The sequence below is a fragment of the Hydractinia symbiolongicarpus genome, chromosome 12, assembly GCF_029227915.1.
Source record: "Hydractinia symbiolongicarpus strain clone_291-10 chromosome 12, HSymV2.1, whole genome shotgun sequence".
Classification (NCBI taxonomy): Eukaryota; Metazoa; Cnidaria; class Hydrozoa; order Anthoathecata; family Hydractiniidae; genus Hydractinia; species Hydractinia symbiolongicarpus.
This window is the reverse complement of record NC_079886.1, coordinates 18,675,107-18,693,922: the sequence shown is the minus strand read 5'-3', so window position 1 is coordinate 18,693,922 and position 18,816 is coordinate 18,675,107. Positions and strand designations below refer to the sequence as shown.

General features: G+C 33.7%; 3 protein-coding genes across 4 annotated transcripts in view; 2 read left to right on the top strand and 1 right to left on the bottom strand.

The window, feature by feature from the left end:
• The first annotated feature begins 2,170 nt into the window (after positions 1 to 2,170).
• LOC130621483 (twist-related protein-like) lies at positions 2,171 to 3,047 on the top strand. The gene has a single exon (XM_057436772.1). It carries the CDS (start codon positions 2,227 to 2,229, stop codon positions 2,785 to 2,787), a length of 561 nt encoding a protein of 186 aa, XP_057292755.1. The 5' UTR covers positions 2,171 to 2,226; the 3' UTR covers positions 2,788 to 3,047.
• Positions 3,048 to 4,449: 1,402 nt separating this feature from the next.
• Positions 4,450 to 18,816, bottom strand: part of LOC130621480 (GATOR complex protein MIOS-A-like) — a 35,722-nt gene continuing 21,355 nt past the window's right edge. For both annotated transcript variants that reach the window (XM_057436769.1, XM_057436770.1), the window contains 10 exons: positions 18,743 to 18,814; positions 9,198 to 9,263; positions 9,003 to 9,122; positions 7,815 to 7,906; positions 7,214 to 7,255; positions 6,926 to 7,038; positions 6,446 to 6,495; positions 6,153 to 6,246; positions 5,434 to 5,542; positions 4,450 to 5,141 (listed from right to left, as the gene is read on the bottom strand). In XM_057436769.1, coding sequence (XP_057292752.1) covers positions 5,024 to 5,141; positions 5,434 to 5,542; positions 6,153 to 6,246; positions 6,446 to 6,495; positions 6,926 to 7,038; positions 7,214 to 7,255; positions 7,815 to 7,906; positions 9,003 to 9,122; positions 9,198 to 9,263; positions 18,743 to 18,814 — 876 coding nt within the window. In that variant the 3' untranslated portion in view covers positions 4,450 to 5,023. The remainder of the gene's footprint in view (positions 5,142 to 5,433; positions 5,543 to 6,152; positions 6,247 to 6,445; positions 6,496 to 6,925; positions 7,039 to 7,213; positions 7,256 to 7,814; positions 7,907 to 9,002; positions 9,123 to 9,197; positions 9,264 to 18,742; positions 18,815 to 18,816) is intronic.
• On the top strand, positions 13,772 to 16,608 carry LOC130621482 (BTB and MATH domain-containing protein 38-like). Its single transcript, XM_057436771.1, has 3 exons — positions 13,772 to 13,944; positions 15,194 to 15,453; positions 15,870 to 16,608. Exons 2-3 carry the CDS (start codon positions 15,225 to 15,227, stop codon positions 16,475 to 16,477), a joined length of 837 nt encoding a protein of 278 aa, XP_057292754.1. The 5' UTR covers positions 13,772 to 13,944; positions 15,194 to 15,224; the 3' UTR covers positions 16,478 to 16,608.

Here is an 18,816-nt window from a genome sequence, read left to right as displayed (position 1 = left end):
TGAGCAGAAAAGAGTTTATTAGAAATAAAGTATGTGTGTGATGAAATCCTTGTTTGTAGTTCATCCCTTCACCCACACTACATCCTTCTTTCTCCATAACGACATTCCGAGTCCTCCACTGAATATTAGGCATCCAATCTGAATACATCAGCATCGGTGTGTAATCAGTGAAACTTACACCTCGAGTTAAATTTTGCTTCCGATTAATTTTTGGAAGTTTCAAGACAAAATTTTAGGTGATTGTTGTAGAATGATAGGGTAACTACAATTTGAATCCTGTATTTTTATTTAAATCGAAGTTACAATGCAATTCTTAAAGTTTTATGGCAAACTTTGCCACAAAAACTATCAGGAGATCGTGTTAGCTATATCGGCCAAAGACCTGCGTTTTTACTAAAATTGAAGTAGCAATTCAATTTTTAATGGAATATATAGGATGGCTGTTTTTGCTAGTGCAGTGCTGCGATGGGCTGTAATGTTATTTTAACTGCTGTTAGGTTCTATTAAAAACAACAGCAAGCAAACAAAAGCATGTGAATGCGAGCAATTTAAATTAGAGATAACTGATTTTTTAAAAGTTTTAGGGGAATCCTTATCTTAGACATTTTAAATACAAATGAAACATGATTCTCGGCATCTAAACATGGACAGAATTGCAATGGCATTAAAATTAGAAATAGTTGCAAAAAATTCCTAATAAGAGTTATGAAAAATTTAGAAAGGTGTGTTTATCCGTTTATTAGAAAGAAAGTTACAACAAGAAGAATGCACGAGTATGTAGAATCACCCCTAGCATAGAGATATAATAACACGCAAAGATCAAAAATACTGGGTATGAAGTTATTTATTTATAGAGTTTTTATTATTATTTTTCCTTGTTTTTGTTTTTTGACATCTTTTACGTCATACCTGACCGTTGTGAAAAAAGGTCAACACACCATAAATGTTGTTGTTCTGCATACAAACTTCCAGGGCACACGGTTCTAAGTTGTCTATTTACGTATTTTGGTTTACTTTCTGGTTATAACTCCCTATAAATCTTAAATTTATAATCTGTATAGCTGTCGTGAGCACTGGTGCTAATAAATGGTTGAATGATCCCGCGTCATGTTATTTTTGTGAAAAAAGACAAGAATATACTTTGTCTGTTCTCTTAAAGAAGAGGAAGACACGAACGAAGACAGCAGGTGTACTAGTGAGAAACATTTTCTTTGTTAAAGTCTTGTGCAGGCTTTAAGGTGGGTTTCCATAAAGGGTGGCGTTTTTTTTCGATCGCAGTGACGCAAAACACTTCTCCTTTAGTCATTGCTATTTGATTATTTTCTTGGGAAGATCAAATTTGCATTTTGCTCAATGCAATTTTGCTTACATTCAAATATACAGTTTGCTCAATGTCCACTTTTTTGTTACGTTTTTTCCTCTTTTTTAACATTTTTCACCCAATTTAGGCTGGAATATTGCTTATCAGTTGCTTCCTTTCTAAAGGATTCGAGGTCCATTATATAAGCTGTGCCGTGCCAAAGTGAATTCATAAAATCTTCCGTACGCCTTTGTTCAGCTCGACTCAGCCATAGAAGTATAAAAGGAGAGAGGCCTTTTTTTTACCTCCACGGCTCAGCACACCGTTTTAAGTCGAACCAAGACGAGCCAAACTGTACTCTATTAGAATCTCCAGGATGATAGCTGTATTTAACAAAAATTTGTTGCCAAAAAACCCGTTTTAAAACGTTATGTACATGCTATAGCACCGCTCGGCATTATGGTTTACGCAGTCGTGTCTTGTTTTGTCAAGGCGTGACGGGTTTTTGTACGTTTTGTAGGAGTTTTCCCTAAACACGTCACCCATAGAATCTCATAAGAAAGCTTTTCGGATTTAATTATACTTTTTTTTAAAAAATATTTAAACGACAAAAAATGGTAAAAAGGATTTGTTGGAAAACATGATGAGGTCAGAAAATAATGATGACGTCAACATTGATTTTTTGATGGCAAATCAGTTGTCAGTTAATTTTAATTACTTACTGTGCGAAGTTTCATATAGTCATATCATTTGTCCACCGTAAATTCTATGGAAGTGATAGAGCTAAAAATAAGATATTAATTTCAGACGTAAAAGTTCATTTATGTTCCTTCACTCTTAAAAACCACTTTGCGAATGTCAAGGTTGAGATTTGACGTCTTATTGATGGTAAACTTTTCTTTTTGTATTTTACTAGATTTCCTTGAATGATGCAAGGACGAAAACAACTTTGCATTTCATCGGAAACTCGTCGAAAACGAAACCACCCAAATGATGATTTACACGATAAAAAGCGATATAAACACGGGAAGAACACGAGTCGTGCGGACGTCGCGTATCCATCCAGCTACCAGAACGCTCATAGAATTATCGCAAATTCGCGAGAACGACAAAGAACTCAAGCCTTAAACGAATCATTAAACACGTTAAGAAAAACTATCCCTACTTTACCATCAGACAAAGTGTCTAAAATACAAACCTTGAGATTAACCACGATGTATATAACTTTCCTACGACAAGTTCTACAGTGCAACGAAGTGAACGAGCACCCCATCGTAGACGATTTTCACTTTTTCAACAGACAATTAAGTTATGCTTTTAGCGTGTGGAGAATGGAGGAGGATTCATATCACACGAATAAAACAGCGTGTTACATCATAGAAAAAAAACTCGATTTTCGCGGATATAATTTATTTCGCGATGCAGGCGCAAGCAGAAAGGTAGATATCACAGGTGTGAAAGAATCATTTCTTGACATTACAGCATAAACCATATAACCATTTTTCTAGAGGCCTGTTAAAAACATTGGTACGAAAATAAAAACTATGGCTTTTCAGAGAGATAGTAAATCCTTGGCATTTTACATTACTTCACAAACCAACTAAAACCCTGCCTGTTACAGGCTTCCTTTTATAATCCATAGATACATTCTGGTTAGTGTCTGATTCTAAGTTAGTGAAGTTCGTTGAAAGCAGATTTTCTTCTAGCAACACTTCCTGTGACCAAAAAGCAAAATGTAAAAAAGTGTTGAAACACGAAATATATAATAACATAATAGTGAAAAAAAAAGTTAATTTCCCTCTTCCTTCTTCATTTTTTTCATCTTCTTTATTATCATCATCATCATCATCATCGTCGTCGTCGGTCGCCGTCATTGTCTTCGTTATCGTCTTCATTAACAAGCCAGGCTTAAAATGTCGTTAGAAAAATTTAAATTGAGATTTCTATTGTGCAATTTCCTGGCAAACGAATATTTAGAGATACTTCTTCAACCTACAAGACTGCAAGACAAAATACGATAAATTTTTTCGTTACGAAAAGCATTGAATATCAGGTCCAAGTACTGATGGCAATTTTACTTTGAATTATTCTAATGGTAATTTCCTGTTTTGTTTTCTCAACCTTAACTTTCATGTTTTATTTTCAAAAAAATTCAGCCTGTTACCTAGTAAAATTTTTTTGAGACAGGCTGGAAATTGTTAAAAAATAAAAACAAGAACAATGAGACGGATGGAATTTTACTGAATTCCTACAGGAAATGTCATCAAGGATTTTTGCAAAACGATTTTGGGCAATCTCGTTCCCAGGGCATTTTGCCTTGTTGACGAAGTTCTCCGTAGTAACGGCTCAGGGGCCACAAGACCCTGGGGACGAGGTTGGATTTTTGGGGTGGGGTGGGGGGTTTGCAAATGTTTGTAATGCATCGCTTAAAATTTTAAGACTTTGGTCTAAAAACAATTTTAGGCTTACCATCTAAAAAAAATAAAAAAACCTAAAATACTTCTCCAAATTTCCTAGTTGCATTTTATTGATTAATGAAACTTTAGAAATGGAACAAATACTTTAATCATCGTGATACCATGGTTGGGTTAAAGCTAAAACAATCGCTTACCATACTTAGTTTTGGGGAAATACCCGTGAAATTGCCAACTAATTGATCGATCAATCAATTAGTACGCCGGGTTAAGCCACAAGTAACTGTATGGCCCAGTGTTAAACGCCACTTTGAGTTCTTAACAACAAAGCACTTCATAGAGCCGTAAACTGATCAAAACATGTGGCTTAGTACAGGTACGTCTGTCACAAAAATTAGTAAAGAAGTACAATTGCGTTTTAAAGAACAAGAGTTGTTACGTCAATATTGTTATTACTAGTCACCCAGGATTAAATCTTTCGCAAAATAAGTTCCTGTGAAGTTTTGCGAAATTAATGATCTATTTATTTTGTGCATGTTCGATTCCTTTTTTTTTCTTACTACCGTGGTATTGCCAAAAACGAATTTGAACAGACAAGGGAAAGGGAAGGGGGGAGGGAGAGGGTCAAAATGGCAAATACTTGGGCAAAACACCCTATGTTCACACAAACACTATATATATATCTGTTTGAAGCTTTTTCCATGCTTACATAAGGGAAAGAAAAATTTAAACATGTATAACATAATATATCTAATCTCTAGTGAGTATTTACAAAAATCTTTGAAATGTGAACATTTCGTTACTTATAAAAATCTGATATAAAGAAAAAGTGAAAAAAAAAATAGAAAAAATCACATCTCTAAATTTCAGTGAAAGATATGCAAAAAAAAACCCCAAAAAAACAAGAGTTAAAATTGACTTCGGAACCTACAAAGGAAATCTTTTGGGAGAATGGCCAACAAGAGCTATAGACAAAAATTTTGTTTTAGTTAGAACTAGTGTTTTTACAGCTTTTTTTTTTCGAAATGCATGCTTTGGTAAAATTTTAAAATAACGAGAGAACGTAATTTAAATTCGATAAAACGTAAGCGACTGCAAGGAGCCGAAGGATTTGTTCTAGATATTAAAAATCCAAAATACCAAAAATTTAGGGACATAATTTAGGTACGAAACAAAAGCAAAATTTTATTCCAAATTCCAAAATATATTCTCAACTTTATTTTTCCTGACGACCCACGCAACTATTTGCCTTTTGAGTTGTGCTGTAGGATAATTCGGCATTTTTGAAAAAATACCAATATAAAGTGCGCTATCTTCGTTCTTCACTATTGTCTATCGGTCCTGTTTGTTTTGGTGTAACCATAGCAATACTATCATGGGCGTTGCAATAACAAGCACATCCAGTGACAGGACATTCAACGTGTTCTCTAACAGAAAGTAGAGTAGAGAAGATAGGGATAAAATAAAACAGGTGCAGAAGCTACTATACAGAGAATATATGATACAGTCAACGGGAATCAAAAATAGGTAAATGGATTTCCTTATGGACATTATAATTCTGGCAAAATTTTCGTTTCTTTACGCAGATGTAATTTTATGGACAATTGTTTTGCAGATTGAGAGAAAATATTTCCAAATTACCCCTAAAAGAGATGGTATTACCAATATACCTCTGACAAGGCAACATATTGCATATAACAAAAAGTAAGAGGAGCTTACGAAAACCATTCCATAAGATGAGCCGCATGGCCGCCATGCCTGCACAACTGACACCACGTAAACCACGTTTGAAACGAGTTCACAATCGTGTCGAGTTTAGGTTTTGCTCCTGAAAGAAAAAGTACATTTTTTTATGTTATCCACACATATTCAGTGAGAGTTTTGACATGCGCACTCATTCCTGTAGGTAGGTATAAATAACAAAAAACAAAAGTTAGATGAATCCAGTTATTAAAAAATGAAATATTCGCTTAAACTGGTGAACAAACAAGACAAACAAGAACACCGTTCAGAAAATTTAATTTCAGTGTCTGTAAAAAAATCCGTTTTTAAACTTTTGTAAATATTGGCATCATAACTCAAAGTCATTTTTTCAATTTTCATTGGTGTAAGAAAGGCGCCTCTCGGATAAATGCCGCCATAAAATATTTTAAACGCTCAGTGAGTTTATTTGGGAAAACACGATATGGTGTCTTAAATTTTCCGCTAAAATGTCTATAAATATTTTGTCTATTTGTGCGCCAGAATAAACTGTGCTACGGAACGCACGAAATATGCTGAAAATGCACGAAATAGTACAACAATGAGATAGCCGTGGCTCTTTCCACGGGTTAACGACCGATTAGCCAAAATGAAGACCACACCTCTCCCCTGCCGACCACCCGACTGCAAACACCATAAGACAATTACGTGTGTTCAAAATAAAATAATTAACCAACCTGTTTTCGGCAAATGCGAAGATAACGAACCCAAATTTATTAAGCACACAGAACAGCGTGGAAGTTGTTGCTTACATCCAGGACAAGCCATTGCCTAAATAATTCAACAGGGCGAGAATTTTAATACAGAACGAAGTATGTTTTGCTTACTGTAAATAACTTAACCATTTGAAATAGTGCACGAATAGTTTTAAGTGAATTACTGTTCTGAAGTTTTATCCTCCGCGCTAAACGATTCACCTGTTTGCAAAGGAAGACAATAAGTTATGTCTCAAAAAACAACGCAGCATTACCTTATTCTGTCGACTATTACCATGCGGGAATCGAGGCATTCGCATGCCACCTGTGCAGAGAGAAAGAGAATATCAAGAGTGGATATAAAGCTAAGTCTTATACGTGAGATATTTGAAAAGTTTTCTATTCTTTTTAAAAAATTTCCGAAATCTCATAGTGTTCACTGATTTTTGTTTAAAGGTTGCCAGTTTCTATAGGATCAAAGAACTTAAGTAAAAGATCACACAATAATTCCCATCGCATTTTTCTTATAAACATTCACGAAAAAAATATAGACTTAAAAAAATTTCCTGATTTTGTCTGAATAGAGAATTGAATAAAAAAAAACCGTTGATATTTGACCTTTTTTACCCTGTTTTTAAACAACTAACAATAATTTAGCCTTTATTAAAAACTCATTTAAATTTTAAACAATTTTTTTAAACATGATTAACCAGCAATATTCCAACGTCGTGGTGGAAACTACATGCAATACCTACCGGAAGATAGAAAATTGTTCGACACCGGCTTGCTGCAGTAAGTGCATGTTACGCTGATTTGTTGCGGAATTTTTCGAGAGTCTGTATTTTGAACAAGCGAGTCAAATTGTGCTCTAACAAATAAATAAGCAAAAAGTTAATAGAAGTCAGATAGAGGCTACTTATATATTATGCAAACGAGGCAGTAACAATAGAAACACGAAACCATTGACATGACAAGCCTCACCTTGACATTTTCTGACAAAAAGTAAAGCCTTGTTAAATAAATGAAAGCAATTATATATCTACCTTTCATGCCAAAGTCGCCATTTGTCGAGAAGGTCTCGATAACTATATAAGAAGTATAAATGATATTAATATTTTACTTGATTACTACTTACAACTAATCTCAACGATAAATGAATCTCTGCGGAGGAGAGACAGCAAGGTCGCTAAAAAGGCCAAACACGATTATCGTAATACTTTCTGGTAGGAAAATCAGATTTTTTTCTACATGTTTTAGCTAGGTCAGCAAAGGCATTCTACTTTAAATTTTGAAGTACAATATTCGGAATTAATTTGACTTTTTTGAAAGTTTGAGTTAGAAACACGCGTTTGCTGAAAAAGAAATAAATCAACCCTGATATAAAAAAATTACGAATCTTTATACACCATGGAAAAATTTGAAACATTTGCAGAGATGAAACAACATAAATAATGGCGCTCAAAGAAACCATTCTACTGTTTCAGGTCGCATGGTTTCAGTCCTCTATCAATGTGTTATAGGCTCAAACAAAGTGTATTTTCATCTCAAAGAAAACACGAATAACACACTTCTGAAGAGAAAGGTATGATATATCATTTGTTTAAATGACAGACCAGACCACATTTCCGACGAGACACTACTTACTTCTCTATCCAACTGGAAACCCTGGGGTCTTTGAACACTTCACTGACTTTCATATGCAGAATAATCAAAATAGCTGTTTGTACGTCGCTGGTCTGTAAAATATAGCACAAAGAACACGTTACACAAATAAACACGAAGTAAAAAACACAACGACTACAAACAAATCTCTTCCCTATCTGACCATCAATTATTTAGGTAACTTTTTACGTTGAATAAAACTCATTCCATTTCATTGCTGTGTGCAGGGCAAGTTAAAAAAACTAAAATAAACATCACTGCGCATGCCCAAGATTAAGATAACAAAAGGATTAGTCCGTTCAAGGTCACCACACGCAGACAACTTTAACTTAAGGGCAGTATCATGTAAACAGCGACGCTTTTAAATGCCAATCTTTATTTTTTCTTGAGTTGCATTTAGTCAGGTAGCTGAGAGCATCGATTTACTGGAAAACTTTAGGACAATGTGAAATGCTGTTTAACTTACTGTGTCCAGTAAAGATTTTTTGTTTATTTATAGTTTGATTTTATGCAAGTTAGAAATTGTCCTAAAGTAATGCATAGTTTTCCATTTAATAATGCTCTAAGCAACCTGACTAATTTCTAACTGAGACTCATTTACACGCCTATAGAAGTCGCATTCACCTAAAGAGCCCCTACTCTTAGGAAAACTAACACAGCCTGTATGTTTTTTCAAAGGAGAAGTATCTATTTTTGAAGGCAGGTATATATTTAAAGTGATATTAGTGAATTGAAAATTTTATGTTCTACACATGTACTGAGTAAAATAAGTTGTTTTAAGTCTGTTATAAATAAAATTACAATATAATACAATTGCGATTTTTAAGAATCAATTAAGAATTTATTAACGACTATAAGGCTCAAACAAAAACTGCAAATCTTATAAAAAATGATAAATCTGAATAATCTATATTATAATACCCGTATACGTCCGTCCGTCCGTCCGTCCATCACGCAAAATGGTAGCTTAGCTGCGCAATAGCCAGAAGCACGCAATGCGGTATAAAAAGGACGGGCGAACCCGTGGATTTTTCCACGGGCTAACGACTAGTAGAAATAAATGCTCCTGTGCAATTAACCAACGATCTCCATTGTATCACGGCGATGGAGAGCGTACAGAAAAGCAGCAGAAGAACTTCATCTGAGTATAGACACAAAGAACGTACAAACCTTGGTAATAAAGTTTTCTAGTAAATCTAAGCCATCAGACGTGAGGCCAGTCAATAGTAATCCTTCTAAGCTTCCACTTGTGATCAAACTCGTGGTCACATTTTCAACGTAATTTGTTAACTAAAAATAAATATTTTAATTGTTTGGTCATACCAGAAGTCAGTTTAGAAAAAAGCACCGTTGAAATACGCTTACCTTGGCGTCCGACAGGAAGCGACATGCAAATGCAATTCGATCTTTTAACTCCATCCCAGATTCTTTCTAAATCATAAAAAGATTAACAAATTGTAAAAAACAAGAATGATGGTATTTTCGTCTCCAGAGTTCTTTCAGATAAACTTTGATGTTTATCTCAAAGAGCTCTGGGGACTAGAATGCAATGATGGGTTATTCATTTTAACACACGAATTCTGGCATGAGGTTTAACTTCAAGCAAGGCGAGATACATTTAACCCTGTGGGAAATAATGAATTTAAGATTTACGACCTAGTTACAAGAAAATCAAATTGCGCGAATGATACTATGATAAGCTTTTCCACCCAAATTTGTGTTACATTGGACAAGTAAACAATAATCAAGTTTGTTGAAGACATTCTCATGCGAAAAAGAAAACAGTGCACAGGAATTAAATTAAAAGCGAAAAAAAGATGAAGCAGCGCGAGTCTTCAACAGTCTACCAGCTAACCTTCGTACTGCTGATTCCTTCAATATTTTTTCTAGAAATATTAAATCATATCTACTAGATAAGTCCGTTGCTCGCTTGTCCGATAGTTTATTCTGATAGTTTATCGAATCACTTCTTTTTTCACGCATTTTATTTCCTTTTCGATTTTTATTTTTATTTTGTTTTCTCTTTCAGTCCATATTTCGCAGCTACTGCCAATTTCTCTTTGCGATGTGTTTCCCATTGGCTTGCGCTAACTCCCCCATGAATATTTTTTTTTGTCATTTGAAATACATTTTACTTACTTACTTACTTACTTACTAAAAGCGAAAATAATCTAGCATAAAAATATCTGAATTATGTTTTTGAATAATGGTGACAAAATATGGAAATTTAAATGTTATCCGACTAAGATTTTAATTGGTCCACATTATCGAAGGTTAACATTTGATATTAAAATAAAAAAATACGCATGCTCGATCAGCCTGGCGGCTCGATTAAAATAATTTCTTTTCATTTTTCTTCGTTTGATTAAATTTAAAATCTTAATATGATTTTTTAAAAAGTACCAGTGCAATGTTGTTTTTCAAACTTTCAGAGCTTCCTTCCTCGTGCAGCTACTTTCGTTCTCTATTTTGTAAACACAATGGACACGAAAATGAGGCTTATCTAATATGCTTTCGTCTAAGTCAGTGGCCAAGTTCGAAATCGAGACCGAAAGACTGAATAAAAAAGGAATTTAATTTGCAAATCTGCACATTTAAAGCGAGCTAGACACTTTTAAATAAATAATTTATCGCTCCTGTAAGTATTTTTGGAATAGCTGCTGATAACAGAAACATGTACTCAAGTTCAAAATGGCGTCGATTCAACAAACTTAGTGGTCGAGAAATTAAGTTATTATACACTGTAGCGCTTTTAGCGTTCATAAAAATTTCAAAAATGAATGACTGGCGTTCATTACAGAATTTACAGTAACTACAATATAATATTTATATGAGCGCGATTATTCATTAAAACGGTTATAGATTTGCATCAGAAATATAAACGCCACATTTTTACCTAATTTTCTGAGATTTGGAGCGAAAAACATAATGGGGATGAAATACGTCTGTTGAAAGCGACGTCAGCCGATTTCTTCAACAATGTCCTTGATATTAAGACAACAAAATAAGAACAAATCAGACTGAAAAAGGTTAAACAAATAAGAACAGAAAAGGTCAGGACAGATCTTACTTACAAAAAAAACGTATATTAGTTAAAAGCTGTCAAACCTTTTCGCTGCGGTCGTTTTTGAAAAAAAATATATCTTAAAAAGCACGGCGTAGGTTGATAAAAGTTTTTTTACACTAACGTTACGGCGTTAAACGAAAAAAACTCAGACATTTGAAGCGACAATTTCATAGTGAAGTTGCCCGCATCACAAAATATGTAATAGTACTTTTTACTGTTCAAGTGGGCGTACTTTTATGTCATCAATTTCACGACAGTAAAACACGATATTAAGGTAAATAGCGATTACAAGGAGATGTAATTTTTGGTGAATTAAGGCCGTTAATCATTGCATTGTTATCACAGAAAATGCCTAACAATGTAGAGTTGAGACAAATAAAACAAAATCTAGCCTAGTTAACTAGGATATCAAATTTAGTTTCTTCCAAATGAAAACTTAGACGTTAAACAAATGTCAGAGCAAATCCCTAAAGTTCAAATCCACCTCATAGCAAACCCCGAATTACAATCAACCGATCAGCACAACGTCGATGTGGTTACGTCTTACCCTCTTAAATAATTTAATAATTAATTATATTTGTTTAGGTGAGTGAGTGCATTTGTACTCAGAACAAGGGATTTCCGGATATTAACCACGTAAACAGTTCATTATCTATTTTAGTGACATTTTAGTTGAAAATTTACCTCGTCTCAAAAACAAAAAAAGCATGTATTTGTTTCCAGGGGGGCTGTTGTGTTTTTGGTATGTTTGGTCCTTAGAATCAACCCACCACTGACGTCAAACGCATAATTACGCATAATAATTTTTCTAGGCTAACTAAAAGAGTTTTGTTTATACAAGTTTCCAGATATTATGGATAAAAAAGGTTTTCAATTTATTTGTGTATTAATATTAGTTATTTTGTAGCAGAAACTACCTTTTAATTTTTTTTATACACCGTCTGTTAAATAAAAAGTAAAAAAAGGTTGGTTAGCTAAGGAAAGAAATAAAAGTTGAAGAAAAGATTGGTGAAAAAAATAATGCAGAATTAATGTTTCGCCATCTTTAATTCGAAATTGCAATAAAAATGTCTTTTTATCCACAAACAATTTCTTGGTAGTTGGTTGGTTAAACAAGCGTGTCACATTGCTTTTTTTTAATATGAAAACCGGTGACGTGGTCAAAACTGTTTTCCATCATTTTTGTTTTAACGGTATAGCTTCAACAATTGCTGCCACGAATAAATACGAAAAAAGTAGAATAATGCATACAGGGAGATTTTCACAAAGCAAATTGAGAGGCGAATTCGACGGCGAATTGTATCTGAGCATGCGCAGTTTTGTTTGTTATGATTTTGCATCGAAATATTCGCTTCACTGAAAAGTAGAAACAGTTCCTACGTTTTCGCGGCTAAAGGTTTCGCTGCTAGTTTTAGACCAATCAGAACGCGGTTAACCAATGTAAACAATGAATATGGCGTCTAATTTATTTTGTCGTGATAATTAAAAAGCGAATTCGCCGTTCAATTCGATTCGTGAAAATCCCCCTTAATACTCGCGCGAACTCACACGAATTGTGCTATAAAAAACCAAGAAGGAGAGTGGCAATAAATGCCACAGCATGGAAGAGGGTGACAGCTTTAGCTGATTGACTACCAACTTTTTATTCTTCATTAAAAAAATGGTTTCTTGGTCGGTGCTGTATTTAGAAAAAAATACTTTTGTATAAAAAACATGCTTTTTTTTGAAAACATATTTCTTTCTGGCAAAAAACAAAACAAGAGATTACAGCCAATAATTTCAAATTTTTCGGAAGATAATAAATGGAAATAAGTGGGCTATTCTAACCTCACATCTTTATTAACCTCAATCATATAAAAAAGCACTGTAACATCAGAAAAGCGAAAACAAAATATAAAAACAAATATCATTTTTGCAAACATCTAGGCAAACACTCTCCTAACGTTAATCAACTCAAGTGTTGGGAGGTGCAGTTGCTGCTGACGTGATGAAAGGTATTTATTTTTTATTCTTTCACTGAGCCTAACTTAAGAGCCTATTAAAAAGGGGATGGAGTTATATCCATATCTGGGTAGGTGAGTAAAAAATATTAGCTAAAGAGGGAAGAGAATAACAACAACGACAATAACGACAACGGCACCTACAACAACAACAACAACAACAACAACAACAACAACAACAACAACAACAACAACAACAACAACAACAACAACGACAATAATAAATTTGGAAAGGTGTAGTCTGCTATAAAATGAAATAGCCCTTTAATACATTTTCTCTTGTCTGCGTTGGATACTAAAAGATGTTTAGTGAATATGTAATACTGCTGTATTGTCCCAAAATAATTTTTTGTTTGAATTCTTTTTTTAATTTTCCTGACAACAGTTAGGGAAGTAAGGTAATTTTTCTTAAACTTTTTTCAACCTTTATCAGAGCTTACAACTCCATATCCTAGTATAACCATACTAATTTTCGTGCAAAAGTCTGTATTATCTTACAGATCACAATAAAAAAGTTATAACAGGCAAAAATCGCAGTTATAAAGGAAAACAGTTTGTAATATTTAGCAAAAGGAAGAAAAAAATCTGCTCCATTCAACAAAATGAAATGTATATCTCTATTGTTCTTTTATTGTTCAATATTATATATCGTAATTAAAAAAACAATAAAGAAGGGAATAACTATTGAAAACAATAAAAATAACAGAAAAACAACAACATGTTTTCCATCTTTTATTTATTTATTAATTCCCTGGAAGCAAATATAATTTAGAACAAAAACACTAAATAATTTATGCAAATTTTTCTTCTGCATTAATTAAAAGTAACATATTTTATGCGTAGTTCTTTCAGACCACCTGTCTTTATACTCAAGATAAAATATGCATGAGAAGTTTTGGCAGAAGGTTTTTAATAGGTTCTGTGTAGTTGAACTATACGCTAAAACCTTTTTCCGTGATTTTCTATAATTCTCACACGAAGTGACAAGTTTTTAACACAGCGGAAGTTATACAAAGTATTATTGGTGAAAAAGAATTCAAAAGTGGTACGTAGTTCTCTTGTTACTTATAGTTCAAGTGAAATAATTGGTGCTTTCGCAAAAATAGATAAAAGGGGTGGGTAGCCATGTTGAAAAACATCACTTTCTGTATAATAATACATCTTTCCCCCGACCCTCGTAATTTTTGAAATGTTGCATTTACAAACATTTTTATGAGTGTCGTATTTAACATGGTTCCATCGGTCCGAGTAATCTTTTTACACTTATCCAATACTCTTTAACGACTACACTCTTTTCTTTTTTAAAAAAAAATATTTTATAAGAACAGAAATGACAGAGAATAAAGACAATAAGAACAATGGAAGGGCTGAAATTTTACTGATATTCCTAAAAAAGTAACGCAGAACGTTTCGAAGAATCAGTTGTAGCATAGATGCTCGAAATATAAGAACAATTTCAGAATGACTTAAAATATTCAATCTCAACGTTTCGCTTAAACAGATTCTTTCATCCTTTTTTTATGGCTTCACCAATTTATACATTTTGAGTTTGTGATGATTGGTAACTGAACAAAATTTATGTAATACGTTCTATCGCGAGATCATAGTGCTTTCGTAGCTTACTAAAAACACGCACAAATAAAAATACCTTTTTTAAACACGTTTAGTTGTGAAAATTTTGTGAATATAAACACTGTATCTAAAATTTGATAGGTGAAATGAGAAAGCGTTAGCGTGATTCTTCATTTTAACTAAATCAGACTTATGATTCTTATAAACATGATTCTTATTAATAAAAAGTATAAAAATTAGCTATTTTTAATATTTTTAAACCCCAAAAAAAACATCCTAAGCGAAGATATCTAATCCTGCATGTCATCCTGAGACACGATATGTGTCAGCACACAAATTAAATAAAAATGGTTATAATTCCATCAATGCACACAGGTTTGAATGCAAAGTATTGTACTTCGTAACGACATTTTTGTCATGTTGGGCATGAAAGTAACACCACTCCATGAAATCGAGCATATATTAGCCTTATTACTGCTACTACCTCTTGAAAAAGCTTGGTGTATATTCCTTTTACTCAGGACACTTAACTCCGAAAATTTTAAAAATTCCTATAAAAATTCTTCCTAGCTATCATCACTGCGGCCAACAAGCTCACTGTACATCTGCCATTATGGAAATTACAACAGGATCGCTTGATTGCTTTCTTACGGTCCATAAATTTCTACGGTTTTTTTATTCTTCAACTTTTTTTTTATCATACTAAAATCAAACACATCTAGATGCAGATAGAATAAGAAGAATATTGTAACAATGGAGTTTACTCAACCATGGAAAAACAGTGATCAAGTCTTGGTGGTGGAAGAGAAAGATCTACACGTGCATCGGTGTGTGTTGTCGTTGTGTTCGCCCGTTTTTGATCGGATGTTCAATTCGGACTTCAAAGAAAAGACATGCAAACGTATAGAGCTTCCTGGAAAGAAATACAACGAGCTTGTGGAAATGTTGCAGGTTATTTATGATAGAAGAAAAGAAATTACAGGTAGAAGTTGATTCTGATTTTAGCTACCTTGTTTTCATTGAAATCCTCACTATCATTCTTCCTTTATTATTCTAATTAAAATGTGAATAAAAGAACTTTTTAACAATTTCAAGAAATTTAGTTTAGCAATGGCGAAAAGATTTATAGCATGGATATTGTTTAAAATAAAATTGGTTAACTTTCAACGAAAGATCCCAGTAACTTGACAATATCTTTTAACTGAATTTTGACTTTTCAAAACAAAAATAGACCTGAAATTGCCAATAAACAATGATTAGCTAACGACTGCCTTTAAGGTTCAGAGGAAGAATTTGAAGCATATTTTCTTAACGGATATCGATTAATATTTTTCGAGAATATTATCCAACTATGAAAATGTTTTCGCCGATTAAATAAAGTTCATATTTTTCTTTTAGATGACAACTTTTGCTTTTTACTTTCATTGGCTGATGAATTCCAAATAGACCAATTACGTGATGAATGCATTAAACATATCAGGTTGGCCAACAAAACAGGAATTACAGCTTTGAAATATATGAATGTAATAAAACGATTTGATATAAAAGACTTGGATGACGAATGCTTGACTGAATTACAGAAAATCCCAAACAAACAAATTTTACAAAACTATGACTTTGAGGTACTTCACGATAGCACCAAGTTAGAAATAATAACAAAAAGAGCGAAATATCTTGAGAGAGTTATCTCTCAACATAAAAATTCCGTTCAACCTTTTGTAGAATATATTTACAATCGCGCTTATGATGGTTATGTAAAGTACTTACACGATCAAGGACTGCAGGAATCGATGTTTACAATATGCGAGAAATCAGAAAAACACATTAACAAAAGGATGGGACAGAATTTCGATTTTCATTGCGAATCATGCCGAAAACGAGTGAAAATAGGAAAAAAGTTCGCAATTAATACCAAAGAAATTAGTGACATGTTAGAGAGATTGTACATCTCACAGTATAAAGACGAGACAGAAATTTTAAAACGAGATGAAAACCTCAAGTGTTAAATATATTTATAAAGATCTTTGTGAAGCTAGTTTTTGGGACGTACTTCATTTAAAATAGCTCACAAATCATATTAGATGTTTAGTTTTGTTACTGTTTGTACATACTGTATTCAAGAGAAGAAATCATTCCATGTTAGCTTTATATTTCAAACAAGTGTTAGCTACTAAAGAATCATACAATATGACCAAAAAGACACTAAGAAGATTAGCAATAACTTGCTTAATACATTGTTTCCCGTTAATTGAAGATAAAAAAAATTAAAACGAACAAGGTTGGCTGGAATAATAAAATACAAAAACTTCAAGAACTATTAAAATCGAATTGGTAGTTACCCTTTTCCTTGTACAATAACCTACCTTCCTATTGGTTAAATAAAGTTAGATTAACAAAAATAAACAAAAAACCGAACTCTAAAAAAAGATTAAATTCTTGTTAGGAAATAATAGAGGGAAAATTTAGTTCTCTTTTACGATTACCGAAGGCAACAGTAGGATCTATGTTTACTTATAAAATGTCCTTATGACATATCCCAAGTTAAACAGCCTGATAAAACGAACCCTTGGAATAAACTTTTATGTTCATAGATTCACCTTTATAATATGTAAAAGTTGAATGCATATTACTTTACAGATTTAAAAAAACTGATGACCAGTTTTGTTATACCTATGACATCACAATTTATGCAGCATAATAAAAATCAGAAAATCATTAGGTTAAAGGCAAATATCGCGAGGAACGAAAATATTTGTTTTTAAAAATTTAAACATGACTTGTTAACCAGCTTTTTAGGCTCCACAAATCTTTCAACGCTCCACAAATCCTTCAACGCTCCACAAATCCTTCAACGCTCCAAAAATCCTTCAACGCTCCACAAATCCTTCAACGCTCCAAAAATCCTTTAACGCTCCACAAATCCTTCAACGCTCCACAAATCTTTTAACGCTCCAAAAATCCTTCAACGCTCCATACATCTTTTAAAGCTCCACAAATCCTTCAACGCTCCACAAATACTTCAACGCTCCACAAATCCTTTAACGCTCCATATATCCTCTAAAACTCCACAAATCCTTCAACGCTCCATATATCCTCTAAAGCTCCTTACATCCTCTAAAGCTCCATAAATACTTCAACGCTCCATACATCCTCTAAAGCTCCATACATCCTCTAAAGCTCCATACATCCTCTAAAGCTCCACAAATCCTTCAACGCTCCATACATCCTCTAAAGCTCCATAAATACTTCAACGCTCAATACATCCTCTAAAGCTCCATACATCCTCTAAAGCTCCATACATCCTCTAAAGCTCCACAAATCCTTCAACGCTCCATACATCCTCTAAAGCTCCATAAATACTTCAACGCTCCATACATCCTCTAAAGCTCCATACATCCTCTAAAGCTCCATACATCCTCTAAAGCTCCACAAATCCTTCAACGCTCCATACATCCTCTAAAACTCCACAAATCCTTCAACGCTCCATACATACCTAAAGCTCCATACATCCTCTAAAGCTCCATAAATACTTCAACGCTCCATACATCCTCTAAAGCTCCATACATCCTCTAAAGCTCCATACATCCTCTAAAGCTCCACAAATACTTCAACGCTCAACAAAATACTTCAACGCTCCATACATCCTCTAAAGCTCCACAAATCCTTCAACGCTCCATACATCCTCTAAACCTCCATACATCCTCTAAAGCTCCACAAATCCTTCAACGCTCCATACATCCTCTAAAGCTCCATACATCCTCCAAAGCTCCATAAATACTTCAACGCTCCATACATCCTCTAAAGCTCCACAAATACTTCAACGCTCCACAAATACTTCAACGCTCCATACATCCTCTAAAGCTCCACAAATACTTCAACGCTCCATACATCCTCTAAAGCTCCATACATCCTCTAAAGCTCCACAAATACTTCAACGCTCCACAAATACTTCCACGCTCCATACATCCTCTAAAGCTCCATACATCCTCTAAAGCTCCACAAATACTTCAACGCTCCATACATCCTCTAAAGCTCCACAAATACTTCAACGCTCCACAACCTTCAAAATCATTTTTAGAAAATTAGAATTAGTTTTTTTTATCGCTGGTCAATTTTTTTTTCATGACTAAATCATCCCACATTACAAAAGCACTATCAAAGAAATGCTTACAACTAATGATGCTCCACCACAGGACGAGGTCTTAGCAGTATTTTTAGAATGTACCCAAATAGGTCATCGAGTCTATGCTGCTGGAAAAAAGATGACTTACCAAGACATGTACGAAGTCTTCATCTTCTGCCGTCAGAAAAGCGAATATAGCTCGAAGGTATGGATTCCTTAGCT